General features: G+C 37.3%; 1 protein-coding gene across 3 annotated transcripts in view; it reads left to right on the top strand.

The window, feature by feature from the left end:
• Positions 1-25,701, top strand: part of LOC574679 (hemicentin-1) — a 112,338-nt gene that overhangs the window by 68,071 nt on the left and 18,566 nt on the right. For 2 of the 3 annotated variants that reach the window (XR_004066343.1, XM_030997535.1), the window contains exons 29-49: positions 231-506; positions 747-1,019; positions 2,130-2,405; positions 3,164-3,448; positions 3,728-4,003; positions 4,919-5,476; positions 5,904-6,185; positions 6,852-7,139; positions 7,642-7,923; positions 8,493-8,640; positions 9,593-9,720; positions 10,207-10,476; positions 10,909-11,172; positions 11,548-11,744; positions 12,431-12,512; positions 18,603-18,737; positions 19,067-19,198; positions 20,222-20,409; positions 21,054-21,135; positions 21,541-21,810; positions 24,905-25,075. Coding sequence is in view for 2 of the 3 variants with exons in the window: in XM_030997535.1 (XP_030853395.1) it covers positions 231-506; positions 747-1,019; positions 2,130-2,405; positions 3,164-3,448; positions 3,728-4,003; positions 4,919-5,476; positions 5,904-6,185; positions 6,852-7,139; positions 7,642-7,923; positions 8,493-8,640; positions 9,593-9,720; positions 10,207-10,476; positions 10,909-11,172; positions 11,548-11,744; positions 12,431-12,512; positions 18,603-18,737; positions 19,067-19,198; positions 20,222-20,409; positions 21,054-21,135; positions 21,541-21,810; positions 24,905-25,075 (4,863 nt within the window). In the remaining variant the exon portion in view is untranslated. The remainder of the gene's footprint in view (positions 1-230; positions 507-746; positions 1,020-2,129; positions 2,406-3,163; positions 3,449-3,727; positions 4,004-4,918; positions 5,477-5,903; positions 6,186-6,851; positions 7,140-7,641; positions 7,924-8,492; positions 8,641-9,592; positions 9,721-10,206; positions 10,477-10,908; positions 11,173-11,547; positions 11,745-12,430; positions 12,513-18,602; positions 18,738-19,066; positions 19,199-20,221; positions 20,410-21,053; positions 21,136-21,540; positions 21,811-24,904; positions 25,076-25,701) is intronic. The other variant, XM_030997536.1, reaches the window with a different exon arrangement.

The raw sequence follows: 25,701 nt of genomic DNA on the forward strand, positions 1-25,701 counted from the left end.
AAACAGTTAAATTATCTTGAAGCCTTTGTATTGTAATGTGACTGAATCCAAAAGAAAACGTAATCATACTCTCTAAATACTTTGATCAGCTTTTAGAAGAGAGATGTATAATTTTGGTAAATATTAGTTGAGTTATAACACAAACTGAATTTACATGAATATGATATTAGGCTATAGTGTTAGTGCTCCCAGATGTTCATAATAATCCCAATTTGTTCCACCAAACACAGTCGGCCCGGTGATCAGGAATCGACGACAGGAGCAGGTCACGGTGCAAGTAGGTCACAGCGTCACGATCCACTGTGAAGCAAGTGGGGTACCCGATGCCAGGATTCTCTGGATGTTTGGTGATATCGCCATCTCCAGTCAGAACAGCCGTTATCACATCGCTAGCAATGGCTCTCTGCATCTCAGAGAGGTACAGGTCATTGACTCGGGCGTGTTCACATGTATCGCAAAGAACTCAGCTGGAAATGACACCAGAGTAGTCAATATAAATGTGATTGGTGAGTATAAAGTTAGTATGCTTACAATCTTACAGTGATTTCAGGTGTGTTAACATGGACTTGGTCCTTTTTTTAATCCCCCTCATGTATTTTACTATAATTTCAAGTATGTACCTTTATTTATTCCATGTTTTGTCCTCACTGTAATATTTTGATGTCTTTTGTCATAATCTTTGATGTACATATTTTACCCATTTAGAAATTTTAGATTTTCCCTTTCTATTCTATTTGTCTCCTCAGTACCACCATCTATCAACGATGGCACGTCTGACATTGTCCGCACCCTCTCCAGCTCCGTCATCCTCCCTTGCGAGTCGGCAGGAGTACCTTTCCCTGAGATCACATGGTACAAGAACGGCGCTCCTCTCAACCTCTCCAACCCCAACCTGGAGAAGCTCTTCTCTGGCTCCCTAAGGATCCGTAGTGTGGAGGAGGAGGATTCTGGGGTCTATCGATGTGTGGCCGTCAACCAGGCGGGCCATGATTATAAGATGCTCACGCTATGGATACACAGTAAGTTTTGATTGCCATTTATCAAACCATGAAACGGATCGTAGTTGAATGTAACTGAGAAATGAAATAAGCTCAAGAGATGGTTTGTTTTAGTTACAATAAGCTTTTTCATCCTTTCATACCTCATAGCTGTACTGTTATAAATAATTTGTATTATATACATTTTTGATTTTTGTTTTGTTTTGGTGATTGTCTTTCTCTATGATAGTCATACTCTGAGTTAGTACAATGTCATAAAATAAATATTGTTTGTGAACAAAATGTTTGTTTTCTTCAAAAGGAAGTCAAGTCAATGCTCTTTATCATGCTTTGACTAGATTTTATATCTTATTTTCAACTACATGTAAAGATTTAAAATCTTTGGTTGGACATTTTTATTTCATTTTTGCACATATTCTCCATAATAAACGATATTGTATATAGAAAACAGTGCATTCCGAAGTTGTCACTTACAGTTTATTTCAATGTTATTAAAAAATACTGTCTGCTTAGAGCCAGAAGAGCATTATTTCATGTGCTTAATTATGTCCTCTCTTCCTTTCTCTCTCTCTCTTTCTCTCTATCTCTTACTCACATCCTCTCTCTCTTTCTCTCTTTCCCACACTCTCTCTTTCTCTCTCTCTTTCCCACACTCTCTTTCTCTTTCTCTCTCTCTTTCCCACACTCTCTCTCTCTTTCTCTCTTTCCCACACTCTCTCTCTTTCTCTCTCTCTTTCCCACACTCTCTCTCTTTCTCTCTTTCCCACACTCTCTTTCTCTCTCTCTTTCCCACACTCTCTTTCTCTCTCTCTTTCCCACCCTCTCTCTCTTTCTCTCTTTCCCACACTCTCTCTCTTTCTCTCTCTCTTTCCCACACTCTCTTTCTCTCTCTCTTTCCCACACTCTCTCTCTTTCCCACACTCTCTTTTCTCTCTCTTTCTCTCTATTTCTCTCTCTCTTTCCCACACTCTCTCTTTCCCTCTCTCTTTCCCACACTCTCTCTTCCCCTCTCTCTTTCCTAAACTCTCTTTCTTTCTCTCTTTCCCACACTCTCTCTTTCCCACACTCTCTTTCTTTCTCTCTCTCTCTTTCTTTCTCTCTCTCTTTCCCACACTCTCTTGTGTTCTGCAGCCCCACCTTCCCTGCAGCCGGATGCATCCAGGAACGTATCGACCGGTGTGGACGAGAAGGTCATCATCCCATGCAACATCAGTGGTAGTCCGAAGCCGCAGTACCGCTGGCTGAAGAACAACCGCGAGCTGCTGATGAACTATGGCAAGATGGAGCTGCTAGAGGACGGTTCCTTGATGATCAGGGATGTGGAGTCGATAGATAGGGGCTCCTATACCTGTGAGGCTACTAATGCTGTAGGGGTGCTAAGCAGGGATATTAGGCTTGAAGTGTCAGGTAAGTTTAACACTTCTACTGCTTTCTTCGCCTCTGTACACCCTCGCTTGTTTGCCACATGTGCCATTTTTCACAATACAATGGGCACCAATCGGCAGAAGGATTGCTGTGAGCAACACAATGGCTCTGTAAAATTACCAACTTCTGGTCTTGATTATCGCCTTATCCTTCATTGTGAACAGTTAAATAATCTTGAAGCCTTTGGTATATCTATCCTATGATTAATACAATGTGGTTTAGAGAGAATGTTTGTATGGCTAATAAATAGTTCATTCTCTTAGGTCTCTCTCTTTCTGTAGATACTTGTATCTTTATGTGTCTCTCTGTCTCCCTTTTTCCACAGTCTCCATTTAAATCCCTCTCTTTCTCTCTATCTCTCTCTCTCTATCTTTTTCTTCTTGTCACTCTCTCTCATTCTAGCAAAAGAATACAATATAACTAATACCCTACTAAACTTTGGGTCACCATCACTGATCTTACAGCAAAATTTTTGAAAAAAACTCACGGAATTTGTAAAATTTTCTGTCTTAACTTTACAGGAGAGTACATTTCTTATTCGCTTGGCTTTTGAACTGTCTTGAAGACCAGTATGTCGTACTGGTTTTGTCCTCTCTTACTTCTATCGTAATGTTGTTGTACTTGAACACTTTTTGTTCCAGAGAGTTCAGCCTATTCAATGCTTCATTGAGAGAGCTAGAAAGATGATGATGATCAATCTTTTATCACATTATATTTTGCATTATATTTTTCTTATGTAGTTGCTCCGAAGATTACAGGTTCCAAGACGCCCGTAGAGTACCCAGTAGGGCAGTATGATTCCATAGAGCTCCAGTGCATGGTAACAGATGCCTTCCCACCACCCATCATCAAGTGGTATAAAGGAGATGAGACGTTGACCGGCCAGGAGGAGGCAGTCACTATCAAAGACCAGGGCATCACCCTGGAGATTGGGTCTGTTAACATAGCCAATGCTGGGGAGTACTACTGCACAGCAACCAATGATGCTGGTATGGCATCTATGAACTGGACAATCGACGTACAGGGTAAGCACACAATGAATATTCTTTATGGGGACACTCTTTATAACTTAAGTCCTAAGTTTTATAAATGACCCTGGTGCACATGTATATTACTGTAATCTGATCTATGTTAATGTTAATTATCTGTTTATTAATTTACTTTAAAGGTTTCTAGAATCGTCTTCATTATTATACAGTGCTTTGAAACACTTGTGCACAATCTCCACTCCCTAGGGAGCATTCCAGCCAGGTGTTACTTGACGCTCACAAACTGTTTGACACTCCTGATCATTATTATTGCAGTTACACCCAGCATCCTGAATGGACAGGACGAGTACCTGACCACGGTGCAGAACATTGACATCACCCTCCTGTGTGAGGCAGAGGGTAACCCCACACCCACCATCACATGGGAGAGAGACAACAAACCCTTGGAGCTTAGAGACAGTCACTACCTCATCGGAGAGGACGGCTCCTTGAGGATCACCGCTCCGCAGCACACCGACAGCGGGGGCTACGTTTGTGTGGCGTCCAACAACATTGGATATGCCATCAAGAACTTCCATCTTGTTGTCAAGAGTGAGTATGTAGGACTTTCAAGCCTATCTGCACTAGTTTGGCCAGGAGGGATTAGACCTCCCTGCATGGTCACTGGCAGGTGGTTATCTCATTAAATCAGCTCTCAATTAACATAAGAAAAAGGGGACCATGGAGGATCAACGATACCCCTCAGGCATTGTTGGCTGTATAGAGGGCGAAAGTAGCTACAAGTAGTGCAGTCCGGTTTTAAAAGAAGAAATGTTGAAGAAAACTTAATCGAATAAATATTGGGTGATTTAACATATTTTTGTACCCATGTTGAAACTTATAGAGCAAAATACCGCTCAGTGTGTGCATTTAATCAAGAATTTCTTTTGTAATAATTTTATTATGTGCAAAGGGTATTTGTATAGTTACCAGAAAAAAATGTAATATCTTTGTTTACCTTTCTGTTGGAAATAAAATAAATATGAATTGAATGTTGATTCGTCAATCGCAATTGTTACATTTCAGGTTATACTACCAATGTGTATGCACAGGCATTTTCCACCTACTGCCAATGGTTGGCTATGTATATGATGTCTATATGTAGGCCCATAAAATGCAAGATTACCATAAATGAGAATAAGACGACAGTACTATTCACCTTGATCCACGTCAACTCCTTCCTTTATCATTTCCAAATCCCATAAATAGGCTCGTTTCAAATCCTTTTAATCCATTGCCCCATGTCTATAGAACCAACTTCCTACATTTCTAAGCAATAGTACTTATTTTGACTTTTCTAAAAACATCTGAATACATAACACTTCAATTCTTCTCAATTTGTTGATAGACTACATAGGGACAGCTTCTTGTATTCAATGGAAAAGGTGCTATATAAACCAAGTTATTATTATTATTATTATTATTATTATGTTGTGCTCATTTTTTTGTACATGCTTGCTATCCCAGTTCCTCCCAAGACAAGCACGCAGCAAGAGGTAGTGACCATAGGTCTACGTCAGTCGGTGACCCTACGATGCCAAGCTGCAGGATTTCCCGCACCCACCATCAGCTGGAGAAAGGACAACTTACCGATCCCTCTCAGTACCCGAGCCTTTAGCATCAGCAGCAATGGAGGCAGCCTGACCATCAACAGCACTCGAGAGGGCGACAGTGGTATTTATTCCTGTATCGCTTCCAACGAGGTGGGCGAACAGTCCTTGGACATCCTGCTGAAGGTGCAGGAGCCACCCATCATCCTAGGAGAACTTGAGGTTAATCGTATGCAACATGTCCAGCTGGTGGAAGGTGATGACATCGAGCTGCCCTGCCCGACCACCGGCTACCCCAAACCAAGAGTGGCCTGGTTCAGAGACAACCGGATTCTGTCTCCTCCAGAGTATAAGATCAAGGATGATGGAACGTTGGTCATTCCGGGAGCCATGCCGTTTGATGCTGGAGTGTATACTTGCAGTGCAGTGAATGAAGCTGGAAACTCAAGTATATCCATTAATGTCACAGTGATGGGTAAGTCTGCTTTTGTACTCTCTATGCGATAGTAAAAGCTCTCAGTATAAAGTAAAGTAAAACAAATGCACTCCACTAGCAACTTTGAACAGAACAGTGATGGAATTTGGTAGGAAAAGTGAAATGATAGTGTTGAAAATATTTGAATGTGACAAGACTTCCAATCATCCATCTGAATACCTCCTGATATAAAATAAACCTTTTCTGTGTACAGTACATAAAAATATAGGAACACAAAAATTGGTTTCTTTCAAATTTTGATATGTCATGGTGTAGTTCCTGTACTTTTTCAGATCAGAGATTGGCTGATCTTGGAATGATGTGAAAATAAATACTTGTATGTTACTACCGTGAAGCCAAAGGAATTGAATTATTCTTGATCTTTAACATGTCTATGTGTTTGATCCCATCATTTCTTGATTTTCAGTTCCCCCACTCCTCGTGGACGCTTACAGACCTGTGGACATCATAGTCATTCTCAACAATCCTGCTAGGTTGTACTGTGAGATTGACATCTCTATCCCCATGGCATCCATCGTCTGGCAGAAGGATGGCATCTCTCTTCGGGAGGATTCCAACATCCGCATCTCTCGAGATGGTCAGATCCTTGAGATTAATCAGGTGCAGGTCAATAACGAGGGTCGGTATACCTGTATCGCAACGAACAATGCAGGAAACGCTACCAAGTTCTTTGGCCTTACAGTGCACGGTAAGTACCAGTCAGACTCCTCAAACAATCTTGCCTACATACTTGTGGACATTGTGGTACAATCCTGCCAGCTTTGTTGAGGATACAATAATGAAATAAAATTGTTATCTAATCATGTTTCTGAAAGAAAACATTTAGTATGTTCAAAGAGCGATAATACAGCTATAAAGTAACCAAGAGTCTGAGTACCACAAGGGAGTGTACTTGCCCCTGTCCTATTCCTTGAACACATTTGAAGGCAAACTGATCCTCTTTGTAGAAAAACAGGATTTCTAGATAATTCATTCAGTATAGAAAAAAAGTATCATTGTCACCATCAAGCATGGTCAGAAAGATGCAAAGGACCATAATATTATATTCCTAAACAATGTTATGAAAGGTGTTATCACATGAAAGTATTGTATGATCACAAATACCTGCAATGAACATATCTAATGACAGATATTGCACTCAATTTTGCTTGTTATCTTTAGGATAATGTGAACTAAAATGTGTGTAAATAGGGAAGAAAAATAATGATCCGATTGATATTACATCAATTTGAGTTGAAGTATATTCAAAAAGCCAATTCTTTGAAGGAGGATGACTTTTGTCTCAACTTTTATACGTCCGTTTGGTGAGCGATACTTAAAATACTAGTCATTCATGCTTTCTTTCTTTCCCCAGTTCCTCCAATTTTCCCTGATGGTAACCCTGTGAACCCCATGATGATGAGCATCAACGAAGATGACTCCACCCAGCTTGGTTGCCATGCCAGCGGGTACCCTCCACCTACCATTAGATGGTACAAAGATGGTCGCCTGGTAACCCACAATGAACCGGGCGTGGCTGTGTCCAATTCTGGAGAAGTACTAAGGATTAATAGGGTGAATAGGATACATGCTGGGCAGTTTACCTGTGTCGCAAGCAGCATTGTAGGGAACATCTCCAAGAGTTATGTGCTCAATGTTAGAGGTGGGTTGTACAAATTTTAGAGAATGGTGATTATTGTTGAAGAAATAATGTTGATTCTGCTGTCTCTGTTGTTTCTCAATGTTCATGAGAGTTTCATTTCCTATTCTGCTGCCTCAAATGAAAGAAGTATAGAATGGTTTGAGACATTTAAAAAAATAAATCTACCACTTTACAGTTTACCTACCCTGAATACGATTAACAGTCTGTGCCTGGTTTATAAGTTACATACAAAATGTCCTATCCCAGCAAAAAACGGAACAAAATACTTGTATCACTGACCTTGTATATCAAAATGAGAGAATTGATGATACATATACCTTGGAAAGACATGTTGAAACAAATAAACATATTTAAACAAACCCTTCCCAAATAACAGAAACATTTGTAAGAAAACATAAAAGTATGATTTCATAAATTTGAGCTTAGTGATACAGATTTATGGTGATTATTTAGAGGAGCAATGAGTATCAAAGCCTTCACTGCATCTTTCCGATTATTATAGTGAGGCCTGAGATTGAAGGAGCAGAATTCCCTCACAATGTCTCCGTTGTCAACAACATGGGTATTGAGCTTCGCTGTCCAACCGTAGCTATCCCCGTCCCAGAGATTGTTTGGTACAAGGACGGTCACCGTCTTCACCCCTTCCAGAGCGGAGTCCTCATCTCTCCTGATGGCACCACTCTGAGGATACCTAATGCTCAGCTTCACGATGAGGGCGTCTATCAATGCGTTGCAACCAATGTGGCGGGAGAAGAGATGAAGTTGTTCAATTTACAGATTGATGGTTTGTACTTTTGTGATTTATTTGTGTTTGTTAGAGGTTGGGCTGGGGTTCACCTTTGTAGAGATGTCATCGTCCAATGAATAAGTCACTGAGCTATGGATGATAATATTGATAATACTGATAAGAATAATAATAGTCCTGGAGTCATTCTGCAGTAGACTAAGCATATGGCAAAGCATATTGACCCTTTGCCATATGGGTCATCTATAATAACAATAGTTGCAGTTTATAGAGTGCCTTTTCCACAGGAAACAAACCACTTTGAGATATCATCTATGCGTCAGTGTTAGAGTTAAGATATATACAAGTTATCAAGTAGTGACAGTGTGATTTCAGTGAATGCATATGGTTTCATAATAGATATGTCTTCAAACTGTTTGAATTGTGGTACTGTAGGTGATAATATCAATTAGGGAGGGAGCCTGTTCCAGAGTTTGAAAGCAGTACAGGAGAATAGGTACGTCACCAGCTAATGTGATGTAGAGTGGTTGAATGAAGGTCACTTACAATGAGAATATAATATTATACTCCTTCATCTCTTGTCTCTATAAATGTTCTCTTACCTACAGTTCCACCTGTCATAGTATCCAGGGAGCCTAATCAGATTGCCGTCATAGCTGGTGGCTCAACTACCATTGACTGCGAGAGCTATGGTGTCCCCAAACCAACAGTCACATGGACAAAGAATAACGCCTTTATATCACCAGCTAGCATAAGGTGAGGTATCTGGATGTTTTCTGTTTTTCTCAGCCATCATCTTTTTGCACAATTCTCTTTTTGCTCTTTATTTAGTCCAGTTGTTTTTGCAAATTATTCTTATTTCTTGTTGAATTAAAAAGAGCAATGTATATGGAACCAACAGTGACATGGACAAAGAATAATGCCTTTATTTCACCAGCTAGCATAAGGTGAGGTGTCTGGATGTTTTCTGTTTTTCACGGCCATCATCTTTTTGCACAAATCTCTTATTTTCCTTTCTTCCAACTATTTATTTCGTCCAGTTGCTTTTGCCAATTATCCTTATTTCTTCCTGAATTAAGAAGAGCAATGTATATGAAACTTTGAAAATGAACCAATATGATGTTCACAATTAGATATTAGCAGTTTTAATAAATTAATGTAGAATTTTACATACATGGGTTCCTTCAATTTTTTAAAATTAATATAACTCAGGATTAGGTTTAAGAATCTAATCTATCCTGATTCAAATCAAAGATACGTGGAAGGAAATTTGACTGGTTTAAATTGACAATAGAAGATCGATGTATCTGATGTTAAGTTTTACTACTATGAATCAAATTGAATTAATATCGACTGCATGTAACATGGCTAAAAGTTAGAATACATTCTTAAGGTCAAGATTGGAAAGAGCGTGTGGCATCAAAGGGTGAATTCTGTCTGGACTGCAGCTGTCACATGATGATGATGAACATAGCTATTGTGCTGGCGGCAGAAAAAGCAGTCTTTGAATGCCTAGAAATGACTTTGAGTGAAATTACTTAAAATTTGAATCAAATTAATATTGATCAGATTTAATTTAATTTAGTTGATTTTGACTAAATGAAGCAAAGGTATGGTGATGGTGGCAAACGATGCAGGCTTTTAATACTTTGAATTGACTTTCTTTGAGTGAAATTATTTTTATTTGATTTTGATTGATATTGATCAGATATGACATAGACCCCGCTGGATTGCTCCATATAGCTACAGTGACAGTCGCAGACGAAGGTGTCTTTGAATGTTTTGTCTCCAACTCTGCTGGCAATGTGACAAGAAGAATTGATCTACAGGTTCAAGGTAAGATTCCATTGGTTTACAGAGAATCAAAACAGTTTCAACCCATAACATTCTAGTGTCACCCTTTAGAGATTTAACAAAAATTGTTATCTTTTGATCCAGTATGCTCTGAATTGTATATCGTACATGAGCAGAAAAAGGGAAACAAGTTGTTGGAAGATTCAATTTTTAGTTTTCAGTCTTTTGTATTGATCAATAATGTCAGTTTACTCCCTATACATAAATGTTACAGTGTCATCTCATATACAAAAGCTTACAGATAAGTAAATTACACAACAAGTGTGTAGATGAAACAAATTGCTGAAAATGTAGGTTTTAAGAAGCAGGAATTTATTTCAGAATTTATCTACATACCTACAGTGTAGCTTGATTCCTTGAAATTTGTTTCTGTTTTTGGAAAACACACTTTACCATTGCGACACACATAGATTTGTCATTATGAGTCTGAATATCAAGCTGTTTTCATTCTCTTCTTTGATGTGTTAGTTCAACCAACCATCACACCAGGGCGTGGCAGGGTGACCACCCAAATCGGTCAGTCAGTGCGCCTCTTCTGCGATGCCACCGGTGTCCCCACCCCAGAGATCCTGTGGCAGAAGGATGGTCAGAGGGTTTCTCCCATGGAAGGATTCCTTATCATCAGTGATGGTATGTTGCAGATCAATGATGCCCAGCCTTCAGATGCAGGACGCTATGACTGCATCGCTAAGAATGGAGCTGGAGCAGATGTCTTCAAGGTCATTCTTGAGGTTCATGGTGAGTTTCCTTAACCCAGTGACTTCTGAATTCTTTTCTTCCCATAGGCATATACAACAGTTACCTTGTTTTTATGCAGGCATTGGGTTAATAAAGTTCTATGATTTGTTACTTGAAATAATTAAACCAAAATTTATGCCATTTGGGTGCCAGGTTGCTCTGATTTTATGTCGAGTGTACTGATACCAGATTGTTAATAAAGGGGTAAAAGTCTTTCTACCCTTGGTGGAGCTGTTTAATTGATCATATTGGAAGAACTGCATACTTGACAACACTTACAACCATCCACAGGAAGATGCTTGACCATTTCCTTATTTATTATCACAATCACTTTCAAGAAACAAATACCATATGTACCTGTACAAATATAATGTTATTGATGCATATGTATGAAAGAGATGGAACAAATGTTATTTATTTTTCCATTCATAGAGCCACCTCAGATCGCAGAGACCACCAAAACATATGAGATCCGAGTTGACGCTTCTGTCGAGTTGGAATGCCGTGTTGGTGGAATTCCCAAACCAAACATTCGCTGGCTGTTCAATGGACGAGAATTGGGAGCCCAGAGTCTGAAGCTTGCTAATGGGAACCTCAAGATACCTGTCGTGAGGGCAGAGGATAGTGGGGCTTACACTTGCCTGGCTCAAAATGATGCTGGATTCGCCCAAGCAGAGAGGATTCTTGTAGTGCTAGGTAAGTAGCCATGAATATACCTTGAATAAACCTTGAATATACCTTGAAGGCCACACCTCGCCATCGGGGTGATGAAGATCCTGTGTGGCAGGGTTAAGGGGGTCCTATGGGACCCATTTAAAAACCCAGGTTGGATAGTTGTCGTTTTGAAGCTGAGGAGTGTGGGAGCATCGATGGCATCATGGCTTATAAATGATGGCTCATAATGATGCTGGACTCGCCCAAGCAGAGAGGATTCTTGTAGTGCTATGTAAGTAGTCAAGACTTATAAATGATGAGTGAATGAATGTGGCATCTGCCAGACTGCTGTTTCTTCTCTCATTCCCAGTACATTATGTTCTCATCCTGAACCTCTTCTGGTTTTCCCTCTTATAGATGTTCCAAGGCTTCCAAGACCACCTCGTGAGCAGTCTGAGATGACCATCAGTGTGAATCGACGAGCAGTCTTGACCTGTCCAGCCGATGGCTATCCACCCCCTGAGGTCACTTGGAGGAAGGATGGAATCCTGGTTGAACCTGCAGGTAGAATCACCATGACTGAGAACCATGAACTCATCATTGACAGAGTACAGGTATAAAGCAAGCTCATCCATGCAATGATAATGATAATAAAAAATTCTGGGTTTACATAGTGCTTGAAACATCAACAATTTCTTTAAGCACATACAGTATGTGCACATTCTCCACCCCCTGGGGAGCATTACAGCCAGGCGCCATTTTACAGATCCTCACAATACAGAGCAAACTACAATGACCTGGTCCCCATTTAACACCTGGATGAAGAGAAGCCATGTAGATAAAATGCAGAACCCATGACCTTCACATCTCCAGTGAAGTGTTTAAACTACTCAACTAGGACACCTCTTCCTCTAGAAAAAGTGGAAATTAGTCACTGATATGAAAAAAATGAAATGTCAATTTAGATTGGATGATAATTTAACGTTTTTTTAGACCAAATCCAAGAACATGCTTGATCTTTGTTTTTTAAAGTAGAGTGATATTTTGAGACTGCATGATGTCTAATATGGTATGTTCATTATGATACATAAATACATGTATGTTAATAAGAAAATGTATACGAATTGAAAATTGATTTGATATAATGTTATCGACAATGACTTCAAGATGCAAAGAATGTTGTTGTTGCAAAATTAACTAATGCATGCCATTAATTTTGTTGTTGTTGAAAATCATAGAATTACAATTGACAAAGATGTAGTTTGATGTAGGTGTGTTGTGTCTTGTTTTGTTTCACCAGGAAAGTGACAGTGGTACCTATACATGCGTGGCTACAAATTCAATTGGCAGTAACAGACTAAATTTCTACCTCACAGTGCAAGGTAGGCAATAGGTTCAATTATTGCATTATTAAAGTTCCCTAGACAACCCTTAATTTTTTTTTTTTTTTTTTTTTTTCTTTTTTTTCTTCTGTTTTTATTGTTATTTTTGAAAAATTAACAGAGTAAAAGCAGCAATATAAAATATAATATCATCTTAAAACTACAAAACAGGCACGCACTCATGCACCCATAAACATACACACACACACACACACACACACACACACTCACATACTTTCCCAGAGGGCAAGTTTACATTTCAAAAAGTCAATGAAGATGTTAATGACAACAGAGCTTTGCAAGACTACTCCTAAATTTCAGTTAAACTTGATAGACCATTTCTTAAAATGGACTTGTAACTTATTTTTCTTTTGGGCAATTTTATATTCTATTTTTTGTTTGAACTTTACCATTGAAACAAATGCTTCGAAAATAAGTTCTTTTCCCTGAAACCTACATGAGTAAATATAATATTTTAAACATAAACAGAGAAAATTTATACAAGAGGCGTATTTGTCCCTTGACTGTATCCCAAACAAAAAATTAAATTTTGACAAAGTCAGATTATAACTGTGATCAGTGCCAGTGTTAATCTTATCCACCAATTTTTCCCACAGTGGTACAACTCTCCTACAGTCACAAAACAAGTGATCTAAAGTTTCTGGAAAATCTGAACAAAAATAACAATTAGCAGACTCCTTTCTCCCAATCTTGAACAAAAATGCATTAAAACCAATAGCATTATGGAAAATTTTGAAATAAAAACTCCTTAACTGAGTCTCAATCGTGCAACAAAAGTTACTCGTATGAATAATCGACCAATCCTTCTCTTTGGGTTGATGGCCAAATAGTTCCTCCCATTTACTCTCCCTTTTGGCATTAGTACAACTATATTTCTTCAGCAAAATATTATATGTATACTTAGACATTTTCTTTTGACTTAATAGATCTTTAAAAATTTGATTAAATATATTCTCATCCACATTAAGAGAATTATCAAACCACTCCAAAAATATGCCATTCATGAGGGAGTCATATTTTTTTTGGTCTCTAATAGGAATGTCAAACTCAATTACGAGGTCTTCAAATGTTTTGGGATTACCAAAACCATTATGTAATTGAAAAATGGAATGAATACCCCTTTCATACCAAACTGGATAGAAAAAATGTGTTGTATATTGCAATCTTACATTTCTATTCCACCAAATAAAATCTTGTAAATGAAACTGACATAAACCTAGTTCTCTTTTCATCTCTTGCCTATATAAATACCATGTCTTAATAGACGCTGTTAACTGGCAATTTTTAAGTTTTGCTAAAACCGAATCAGGGGCATCTGCCTTAAAAAGGGCAAGATGGTCATCACAAAAGGTAGAAAGAATATATATTTCTATTGTTTTCCAACAACTTTCATATTTATCGTCTAATAGTTTAGCCATCCACAAAACTTTCTGCGCTTGTGCAAAAACTAAAGGATTAATCATCCTTAGACCCCCTTCTTCATAATCATTGCATAATATATCTCTCTTAACTCTGTCATTGCCATTGCTCCAAATGAATTTAAAAAGCAAACCATTTAATCTTTTAAAGAAAGAGTTTGGCAGGTCAATACATAATACTGAAAACAAAAATAACATTTGGGGGAGTAAAAGCGACTTTACAACAGCAATTTTGCCCAACAAGGATAGGCTTCTATGCCGCCAACAATTTAAAATCTGTTCTATAATGACAAGTCTGGGAACAAAATTCAGTTCGTAAAGCATTTTTGTGTTCAATGAGAAAACCACTCCTAAAGCCTTAAACATTTTTGATTTCCAATTCAACCCTAATGCATCTTGTGGAATAACTGTACTGCCTTTCAGCTTTCCTATATGAATTGCATCTGACTTACTTAAATTAATGCGACAACCTGAAAATTTTGCAAACTGAGTCAACGTTTCAAATAAATGTTTAAAGGAAACTGTTTCCCCATTCAAAAAACAAGTTGTGTCATCTGCAAAAAGACTTATCTTCTGTTCAAAGTTGCCAACTGAAATTCCCTTTATCCCCGGATTGTGTCGTACTGAAATAGCCAAAATTTCAATAGCTAGTATAAATAAAAGAGGGGATATTGGGCACCCCTGGAATATTCCTCTTTTAATTGCAACCGGATTGGACATAAAACCATTGTTTAACACACAACTAGTTCTATCATTGTAAAAAGTCCTTATCCATCTTATAAAATTGTCTCCAAAATTAAAATAGTCCAAGACTGAAAATAAATAATCATGTTCTATTCTATCAAACGCTTTCTCAAAATCTAACAAAATAATTGTAGCTGGCTCATTCATATAGTCTGTATATTCAATTAAATCAATTATAACCCGAATATTGGCCCCAATGTTGCGTCCCTTCATAAACCCTTGTTGATCTGTATGTATCAAAGAATTTATACAAGACTTCAAACGGGAGCTCATAACTTTGGCTAATAATTTATAGTCAACAATTCAGTAGAGAGATAGGGCGATAATTCTTCACTAACAATGGATCCTTACCCTTTTTTGGAAGAAGCGTGATTATTCCACTTCTTTGAGATTGTGATAAAATTCCTTCTTGAAAGGAATAATTATAAGAGTGGAGTAATAAATCTATGATATCATTGAAAAAGGTTAAATAAAATTCACAAGGAAGGCCATCTAGTCCTGGACTCTTATTTGTTCCCATATTCTTTAAAGTAGTCCAAAGTTCATTTTTGGTTAAAGGTCTGTTTAGAGCAGAAATTGAATCATCTGATAAGGTAGATATATTCAAAGGGGCGATAAAATCCTTGATAGTGTCCCTATCCTCAAGAGATACCTCTGAAGAGTATAAAGCTTTATAAAACGAATGAATTTCCTGAAGTACTCTTTTAGGATCAGTGATGATTTGCTCATTGTTCGCCTTCAGTTGGCGTATAGTTTTTCTTTCATAGGACCGTTTTTCTAAATTGCAGAAGTATTTAGAGCTTTTTTCTCCGTGTTCAGCCCACTTTAATCTAGACCTTACTATAGAGCCAGCAGTTTCAGTATCCAGAAGTTCATTCAACTGTGCTTCTTCAACTTCTAATTTGCTATATAATTCTTGCAGTTCTCCATTTGAACTATTATCCTTTTTCAATGAACCAATTTTTTCTTTAAGTAAGGATATACTCTTTAGTAAATTATTCTTAGTCAAATTCTTTTCTTTTTTCTTTCTACTGCAATACTCCATACAATGACCAGCCATTGTGCATTTGAATGCATCCCAAATAATATGTGGATTTAGATCACATTCAGCATGAAATTCCTTAAATTCCTTAATTTTGTCTTTAATGAAATTGCAAAATTCTGAATGTTTCAAATGTGCAGTGTTCAGTTTCCAGTATCCCTTGCCCCGAGGTGAATCATTTAGTGACAGTGCTAGTGTTACCATACAATGATCAGAACAAATACCAGTCACAATTTTAGATTTCTTTACGCAATTCAACAAATCACTAGAAATAAAAATATAGTCTAACCTGGAGGAAACAAATGGAATTTTCTGATGGCGTGTAAAAATCTTATCATGAGTATGATCTCTTCTCCATACATCTACAAGACTTAGTTCTTCTACATACATATTAAAAGCAATTTTGGCACGAGCATTAGAGTGGGTTGCATTAGAACCCTCATAATCTAAAGGGCCTACCGCAATATTCAAATCTCCTGCTAAAATAACATGAGAGTTACCTATTTCATCTAACTTAGCAAAAACATTAACAAAAAAATCTGGTGAGTCTTTGTTAGGACCATATAAGTTGACAAGAATAAAGTGTACATCATTAACATTAACATGGAGGATAATATATCTTCCCTCAGGATCCAGGTGAAAAGATAAGACTGATATTTTCAAAGAAGCTTTAAACAAAATAGCCACACCTCGGCTATTGGAACAATAGCTGCCAAAAACTGCCTCCCCTCCCCACTGAGTACGCCACAGCTTCTCATCATCTATCCTAGAGTGGGTTTCCTGAAGAAAGATTATATCATACCCAAATTCTCTTAAAAAATTAAAAACTTTCTTTCTTTTAAAATTGTCATGCAGACCTCTGCAGTTAAAAGTATTAATCTGTAACATCATATAACAGTAAAAACCTAGAGTAGCAACAGTGAGTTGACAAAACAAGTAATATCCTAAAAATGTACACAATTTGATTCATGATAAAGGACCCCTGGGAAAAGGGCACACACCACACACTCAGTGAAAAAAGCATACGCACAAACACCCACCAAAAACAAAAAAAAAACTGGAAAGGCAGCCAACGGTATGAGGCAAGAATGAGAAAACCTTAGAGCCTCATAATTAATCATAATGAACCAGTACCAACAAGGATAAGAACAATAAAAACTATTATCCCCAATGGTGAATCGTGGGTAACCAAAAACAAGGCACCTCCAGGGCACCCCGAGAATTCCTAAAAAAGTTTAAGTGAACAAAATATGTTTAAAAAGACCGACATCACTAAACTAATCTGGTGTCCAGCAAGTTAAAACGTGTTAAGTTCAAGGCATGTTATCTTGTAAAATATAAAAGTTTTCTGTGAAAGTCAGACGGTTTGTACGAGACAGCCACTATGATAATCACAGTGTTTTTATGGTGTACTACAGTTGCAATTCAAACACCTGGCTTGTGAACCTTCAGCTGGTGATCTTGGACATACTTAATTGTCGCAGGGTATACAAAGAATGCTCGCTTTCCTTGTTGCTGCAACATCTTTAACTCAGGCAGGAGAGCTTTACGGCGAGCCTGAACGCGATGACTGAAATCCTCTGCAACAAACAACTTTGATCTCTCTTTGTACTTGAACCCTTCCTTGAACGCAGCAACACATGCCTTCCGGACCCTCACTCGATCTTGAAACGAACTGAAGCAAACATGAATTGGACGATCCTTCAGCTTGTACTGGCTGCCATTCTGGGGATGTCCACGAGATGATGGTGGACCTGGCGGCGTGCGGTGAGCCCTCTCGATCTGAACATGCTCAAGATTCTTGTCAATAGAGGCCAAAAAAGATGAGATCAACTCACTGCATCCACTGGCAGAATCAGGCTCCTCACCTTCAGGGAAGTTGAAAAAGATTAGATTGTTTCTTCGAGATCTATTCTCAAGGTCGTCAATCTTATCAAAAGCTGCAGCCAATTCCTTTTCCAGATGTTGGAACTTTTCTTCACAAGCAGCTTCATGAAAATCCAGTCTCTTATGCAGGTCATCAAACTTTGAATCCAAACGCCTTTCATATTCTATGAACCAAACAGGGGCTGCAGCGGCCGCGTCACTCACCCGGGAGCTGCCGGGGCCGGCTGGCGGAGACATGGCGTTGGATCGCTGACAATCAACGGGCAACTTTCTTTGCTTTTTCTCGATCGATCCACCGTTTTTGGACGGGGAGTTTAATCTCTTGTCCGGCATTAGGAAACACTAAATCAAAGAGCAGTAAAATCAGAGCTGAAAAGGCCTTCAAAAGTCCTGTTGGATCAAAACTTTGCTAAAGAGAGGCTCGTGTGTTATTTTCTAGAAAGGCGCCATCTTCGATCCACCGACAACCCTTAATTTTGTTTTAAGGTAGGCAAGGAAGACATCAGTAACTGTACAAGAAACTATTTTTCTCTTACAAGAAAAGAATTGAAACAACTTAGTCAAAACAGCACTGTGCATCCATATTTGTGCTTGACAAAATATTTGATACACTGCAAACAGTGTGTCTTTGATGTGATTATTATGTCACAATAGAGTGTGCAAAAAGTGTGCAGGTTCATGTACGCATAATAGATGCGCAATGAAAATGTCAAAATACGGCGCGGTCAATACAAGACTATATTTTCACTCGTCTCTACACGCAAAGTCTATACGAGCAGGGAGACCAAGGAAAATACAAAGAATATACCCCTCCATTCCCACTGCTAGTGAAAACTAGGGCAATACGGTTTTGTTAATGACCAGCTCAGATGTCTGATACGGGTAATAGTAATTAATATAAATTAGTGAAAAGAATACCCATTACTTATTGAGCATTCTGATTGTCTGACCATTTGTTTTAATTGTGTTCATTTTCAGTTGCTCCAACATTCACCCACTTCCCAAATGATGTAGAGCTAGCAGCTGGGAACAGACTGGAACTGATTTGTGAAGCTATTGGTGTCCCTATGCCTGATATTGCATGGCTGGTCAATGGGACTGAGATGATTCCAAGTAAGAAACATGATAACCCTGATATTATTCAACATATTTAATAACAATAATACTTGTAGGTTCTTGTGTGGTGCTTTTATTTGGCACACTTACCACTCCTGGTGCTTCAATGATTCCTACCAGGATCCTATTTGCATGTACCTCAGCTGAGTCGAGTATGTGGCAAATCTAGATTGATGTCTTGCAAAGGAGATAAGTTCTGCAACAATTTCCCTTTTCACTTTTTTTTCAACTTATAATTGCTTGTATTAATTGACAGGATAAACATCCTACTTTGTCTGTATCACTATCATTTACACCTGTACATATATGAATTTTTCATCATGTAGACCCACCTACTTTTGATGGTCGTAGTGTGCTTGCCATTGGGAATGTACAGAAGAGTGACAGTGGAACGTACATGTGCCGAGCTGAAAATATTCTTGGTGTAAGGACCGCCATCACTGCAGTACGTGTCAGGGGTGAGTTACTACATCTGAGTCAGTTTTTACTTAACCATGCACATTTTTATGTGTAGTTCAATCAATTTTGTGTTTGTGTATGGTGTGCATTGACATTCTGAGCATAGAAGGCAAATCCTGGGGAGTGTTTCACAAAGCCTTTTTTCAATGACAAATGTCAAAAATCAGTGACAAGTCTGCTGATAACCAATCAGAAGCAAGGATTTCAGTAGCTTATAACAAAACTGTCATTTGTCACTGATGACAAGTTTTGTGAAACACCCCCCAGATGTCAATTGTTCAGGAGTGTGTATTTACATCCCACCGCTGCCACCCTTAGAATGAGAAGCTGATTGGAATTATATTTTGAGAGGTATTCATCTTTTTTCCTCCTTTCTAATGAGATGTGTTTCTAAACCCACCGCCCACACGTCCAGAATAGGAGGAAATATCCAAACGATTTTCCAGTATATATTGTCAGTACTACAATTAGAGTATAAGGTCGTCAGAGATTCATCAGTACAGGGCATTCAGCAAGAACTTTTATCTGTAGTGTTAACATTGAACATTGAGTAATTTACAAGTTGTAAATGTCTCCCTTCTAGCAAGACAATTCCTGTATGCTTTGAATACCATTATACCGGGCATGGTGGCTCAGTCGTTAGAGCGCCCGCCTCGTGAATGGGAGGTCCTTGGTTCGAACCCCGTCCGAGTCATACCAAAGACTTATAACAATAAGACTTTCTGCCTTCTAGCTAGGCACTCAGTATATAAGATTGGAGAAGGGTGGTAATAACATATTATGTAATGCAGGGCCCGCTGGAAGAGCAGTTTCATAACTTAAGTGGCTACCCTGGGTAAATAAAGCGTTAATATTATTATTGTATTATTATTATATTATTACCTATATTATTATATTATATTATTATTATTAAAGCATCTAAAGTGGGTAGTGATATATAAAAGCATTTGTGTTCTCTTACCAAGTAAGGCCAGATTAATTCTAAGTAATCATTATGAACTTCTAATACCCTCTTTCTGCAGTGCCACCCAGGATCCACCGCATCCCATCAGACACTACCCTGACCCTAGGAGAGAGGGCGGTGTTGAACTGTGCAGTCAACGGTGACCCCAAACCAGAGGTCACGTGGCTCAAGAACAACCGGCCTGTAGCCCTGACTGATACCATGCAACAAAGTTCTGATGGTTCTCTCATTATAGCACCCACTGCTGTAAGTCTCATTATAACTCCTTGAATGGTTAACTATCAAGGTATCTTCTCCCGGCTTGGAGATCGATTGCAACATTTTTTCACACATTTCTGTTTTCTGCCACCCTAGTATACTCTTGGTGTGTCATTCCACTTCATGTCTTAATGTTCCCCTCCCATATAGTTCCTGGTATCCCTCTTGGTTTATAAAAGCCTTATTTGTGGTAATCAGAAAGTGATGAAATTACTTCATATTTGACCATTCAAACGATATTGACTGTAAGAAAATAAATTGTGTCAAAATTAGTTTCAATGGATATTATTTATTTGGGTAGTAGGAAAAAAATATGAATGGTACATAAATGCATTCACTCTGGGTTGAGTGACTAACAGGCTCTGTGGATGGCAAGTTTGTATATAATTCTCTGTGGGGAAATATCTTTCAGTTATAGTTTCTACAGTTCCTAAGCATTTGTGTATAATCTTAGAGATAAACTTTGATAGCACATTTTTGGGGAAGGCAACACCTAATTTTGGATAATTAAAAAAAGGTAATATATTCTGTCACACATCCAATATGTTGTTAGCTAGTATTCCCTCTCTGTTGAAGATGTATGACTTGGTCATTTTTGTTTTCATTAATTTTTTTTGCCTTTTTTTCTTTAGATATCTGATGCCGGTTTCTACAAATGTCAAGCTCTTAACCTCTACGGCCTTGATGAAGTCAGCTATCATCTTGAAATACAAAGTAAGCAAATCTCAAGACATTTTGTAAATATAACAAAATTTTTTTGCAGAGTTGTAGATAAGAATTACATATTGGATTATGGGCTATGAATAAAGTGTCATATCCATTCTAAAATTATATTATGTTTGGGTTATTTGTACCTCAATACAAAGAGATCTTGTTTTAGTGAAAATCAATATATACTTTTCCCTTTGTTTTGTGTTGATCACTATTTAATCTGTTCTTTACATTCTAATCCAAATGATGTCTATTTTTTGGCCTATGTGAACGACTTCCCTTATGTATTCGCTGGGGTCTAAGATACAGAAATGTGAAGATTATTACACTTTACATCATCGTCTTAAAAAACACTTTGCGTTTTTGCCACATCATATATAAAGGAGACTTGAATGATTGTGTTTGCAGGTCGTCCTATGTTTGTGGTGGAGCCACAGAACACCACAGTATCCCACGGTGAGAATGTCCTGCTGGACTGCATAGCTCAGGGAGAGCCTGAACCATCCATGAGATGGCAGAAGGAAGGCTTCAGGGTGTTACCGGTAGGGCGTGTGGCCATCCTCCCAAACAATACCCTCAAGATAGTTGCTGCACAGCTGACCGATAGTGGTGCCTACATGTGTCTGGCTGAAAATCAGATGGGTCGAGCTGTGATGACCATCCATCTGACCGTCATGGGTGAGTGCTTGACTAAGAAACTATCACTTTGAAATTGACATGTGTTTTCATTATGAGAGACTATTGACACCTTTGCATCGTGCGTTTAGGTAATAACAAGCTAGTTTTTCACAAATATTTGTTATGAGTCATGGGGTAGGAAGCATGAATTATGCATGACTTTGAATTTGCATCTTGTGCATATGCAAATATGTTTTGTGAATGATTTAGTAGTATATTAGATTATGTACTTACTGTAGATGTATTGTTTCTGGCATCACTTAGTTGGTTCCTGGAATATTCAGACTGCAATTGAAAATAATGAATAATCTTTATAAAAAGATTAAAAGACACAAATATAAGCACATACCACATTCATAGAGAACATGAAAGTTTCAGTATATTATTGTCCTATGTTCTCTCCTTTCATTTTCATTGCATTCATCAGTGTGCAAATGGCAAATTTTAATAAGGTATTTATGTTACCAAACTGTTGTTACTCTGTTTACTTTTAGATAATTAGAGTTGGTATTCGGTTTTGTGATTCTGTCTTTGTCACTGTCATGAATTTGTAACTCCTGTGAAAAAACAAAAAATCAAGAAGTGAAGATAATCAGTTCATAAAATTAGAATAGAGGAAATACATTCAGCAAGTGTATTCTATCAATTTTAAAAATCTGAATGAAAAAAATATAAGTAATTTTCGTATTCCAAAGCTCCACAACTATTTCCAACAGTTCTTTAAAAAAGGAAATGTTTATGTTGTGTTGTCTTTGTAATATTAATTGTGCATACCTTTCAGGAGTGTAGGGCATGGTAAAAGCTGACTGGGTATCAAAGGTTTTAGATATATGTACGATTAGTTTCATATGGGGCATTTCACATACCATTTGTAACACGCATGTCTTTATTATTTGTTTACTTGTACTTTCTGTTTTCGTTTTCTTTTTCAGACATAAGTTTTTGCACTCCTCTCCTTTGTCTGTCTTTTTATGATTTGTGTGATTTTTTCATTTTTCATTTTTGATTTATATTTACTCACAGTAATTTCTGCACATCATATCCATGGCAAATGATCAGTAATTATCACATTTTCTATTAACAGATATAAAGAGTTGTAAAATTTAATGAGCATACTTTCAATTTTCCTCTAAGTTTTATGTTTTGTTTATAATCATATTTTGTTAAAAAGAGATATAGAATTTCTAAAAGATTTTACTTGGCAGTTTTTTAAAAAGAATTTAATGATTTTTTCTTTGATAATGAATATTTCTATCCCTTTCTTTTTTCTTTCATTACTATTTGTGTCTGAGCGTTTTGTACTGTTCGTTTTCTTGCGTTGGTTAATGAAGTACTTGTTTGATATCAAATGTGCTCTCTGTATTAGTCGTAAATGTGTTTTTGTTTTAATGTCTTAAAAGTTAAATTGCTATTGTTTGCTGTTATTGTTTCAACTGTTATATGTTTCAAACTAAATCTGAAAGATAGTTGCAATTATTTGCATGACCCAGGTATTCTGCCTTCAAAAATGTTCAAATTATTTTGGAGTGTTTGTATTTAAATTAGCAGGATTGAAACTCTATTGAAGTTATATTGAAACCCCTACTCAAGTATTTATAGGCGCTGTTATGTCAATCAGAGATAATATGTTTTTTTTCCATTAATTTTATAATTCACATTTGCACCATTTAATGGTTAAAAACAAAAGCAAATCATCTTCATATTGAAATATATGATAAAAAGAAAAGGTATTATTTGAATAAGGGGGAGGGGGGCTGGTTATAGAGAAGATAAGGTGTTCGATTAGTAGTTAGCAACTATGGATTTTTCATTTTAAAAAAGAAAATCTTGAAGGTAATACAAAGTTTTGGTAAATTTTGAAAATTGGGTGGATTGTGATTCTTTACAATTTTGATATATTTGGATGCCCTTGTGGATTTATTATAAGCACTAAAAAATTTAGCCCCTAAAACACTTCTGCTTTTGAGAAAAATTGAATATAAAAATTTACCAGTGCTCCCGGTATATTTTGATAAATTTCAAATAGCGCCTATGGCCGTACAACGGTAGCTGCGACCATGAAAATCTCAGAATATGCAGTTGTAATATATAATTTTCAAACGGGAATAGCTAATCGGTCGATTTTAGTCAAGAAATATTGTTTTATAGCTTAATTAATATCTTGACCTTGAAAGGGAACTATACGACATAAATAGTTATTATTTACAATTTCATAACTTTAGACTCGATTTCAACCACGACAACGATCACTGAATATTGTAGGATCGCATATGCTTCGAATGTGTTCATTTGAACCAAATTCATGACCCCATACCAAAACTTTGTATTACCTTTAAGTAGTTGAGAATTATTCCAGAAAAACTCTGCCATGGATCATCTGGCTTTTTCAACTGTGCTTTTTCAATTTCTAGATTCACTTTAATATTTTCTCTCATATCGGTTCAGAGTATCTCAAGTCTTAGACAAAAGAGAAAAAAAAAAAACATTAAAAAAGTGGACAAGAATAATACATAATATTATGCATTTTTAGAAAACATCCTTGGCATATAAAGTTCACCATTATTAGCAAACTTATTCATTTATGCTTTGAATAAATCATGTGATGTCTAAACATGAGAAAAGCCCAAGATTCACAATTATTCTTCTTTACTCATTAATTTATTAAACCAGAAGCCTCTGGAACCCATCAAATCTGCTTGTCATTTGAGACCAAAATTTGAAGGACTCCTTTGATAGTCCCAAAGCAAAAGTTTTATCTGTTGACTTGAGAAACTCAGAATCATGTTAGGCCTAGAAAAAAAGATGTTGTATTGCCCTTTACGTGCCAAAACATGGGTCGGTCGGTCGGTCGGAAATCTTTTTTTTTAAACAATTTTTTTAACTGATATTTTTCAGTTTTGAATGCTTTAATACATTTTTTTTCTAAAAAAGGGTTTGAAAAAAAAACTTACCGGTAAAAGAAGAAAAGCTGACCGTAGATTTCAAGATTTTTGAGTCAGCCGCAAATGGCAATACAACGTCTTTTTTTAGGCCTTATTTGTAAGTTGCTTCTTGCTTGATTTGCATTGCATGATGGGATGCTTCTGTCTGACAGTGCATGGCGGCTGGTCAGAATGGACCGAGTGGGGGCAGTGCAGTAAGACATGTGGGCGGGGCATGAGGATACGCACACGTCGCTGCGACAGTCCGTCCCCAGCTCACAATGGACTGCAATGCACAGGGCCAGAGGTAGAACAGAACTCATGCCATATGGATAGTTGCCCTAGTAAGTGCTGGCTAACTTGTGTGGGTGTGTGCATGTGTGTGGGCGTGTGTGTGTGTTTGAGGATGGAGTTCAGAGGTAAGTGATTAGATGAAAATGAAAGTATATTAGTAATATATTAATGACAAGATAAGGAGTTCTGACCATGCATGATCGTGCATGACCAAATTGTGGGTACACAGTCAATATTTTCAAAAATCGACCAGATTTTGAAAATGGTATCCTTTACCAGGTATTATATCATCACAAAAAAGTTTCATCTAAATTGGATAGTGTGTTGGGTTGCCAAACCAAAATGTTTTTCCATTATTAGATTATAGGTTCCTCTTTTGAATATAAAACAGGATTTATGTAAAATGATATTCAACATACAATATTTTCATATAACCAATCGATTCCTCTTTCACTTCATCTAAACTTAAATTTGAATTTGGTGACATTACAATAACTCATTCAGTCATTCACATTTGTCATACACCTATTGCTCTCAAAACATTTCCCATTTGATCATTATTGTTTGATGTATGATTTGCGATTCGTTTCTTGATTTGCATGACTTGCTTTTAATCAATGCAGTTCAGATTTTGCAACTTTTGTACTTGTATACTTTAATGTTTCTTATTGTGTCT

The sequence above is a fragment of the Strongylocentrotus purpuratus genome, unplaced genomic scaffold, assembly GCF_000002235.5.
Source record: "Strongylocentrotus purpuratus isolate Spur 01 unplaced genomic scaffold, Spur_5.0 spur5_scaffold_4, whole genome shotgun sequence".
Taxonomy (NCBI): Eukaryota; Metazoa; Echinodermata; class Echinoidea; order Camarodonta; family Strongylocentrotidae; genus Strongylocentrotus; species Strongylocentrotus purpuratus.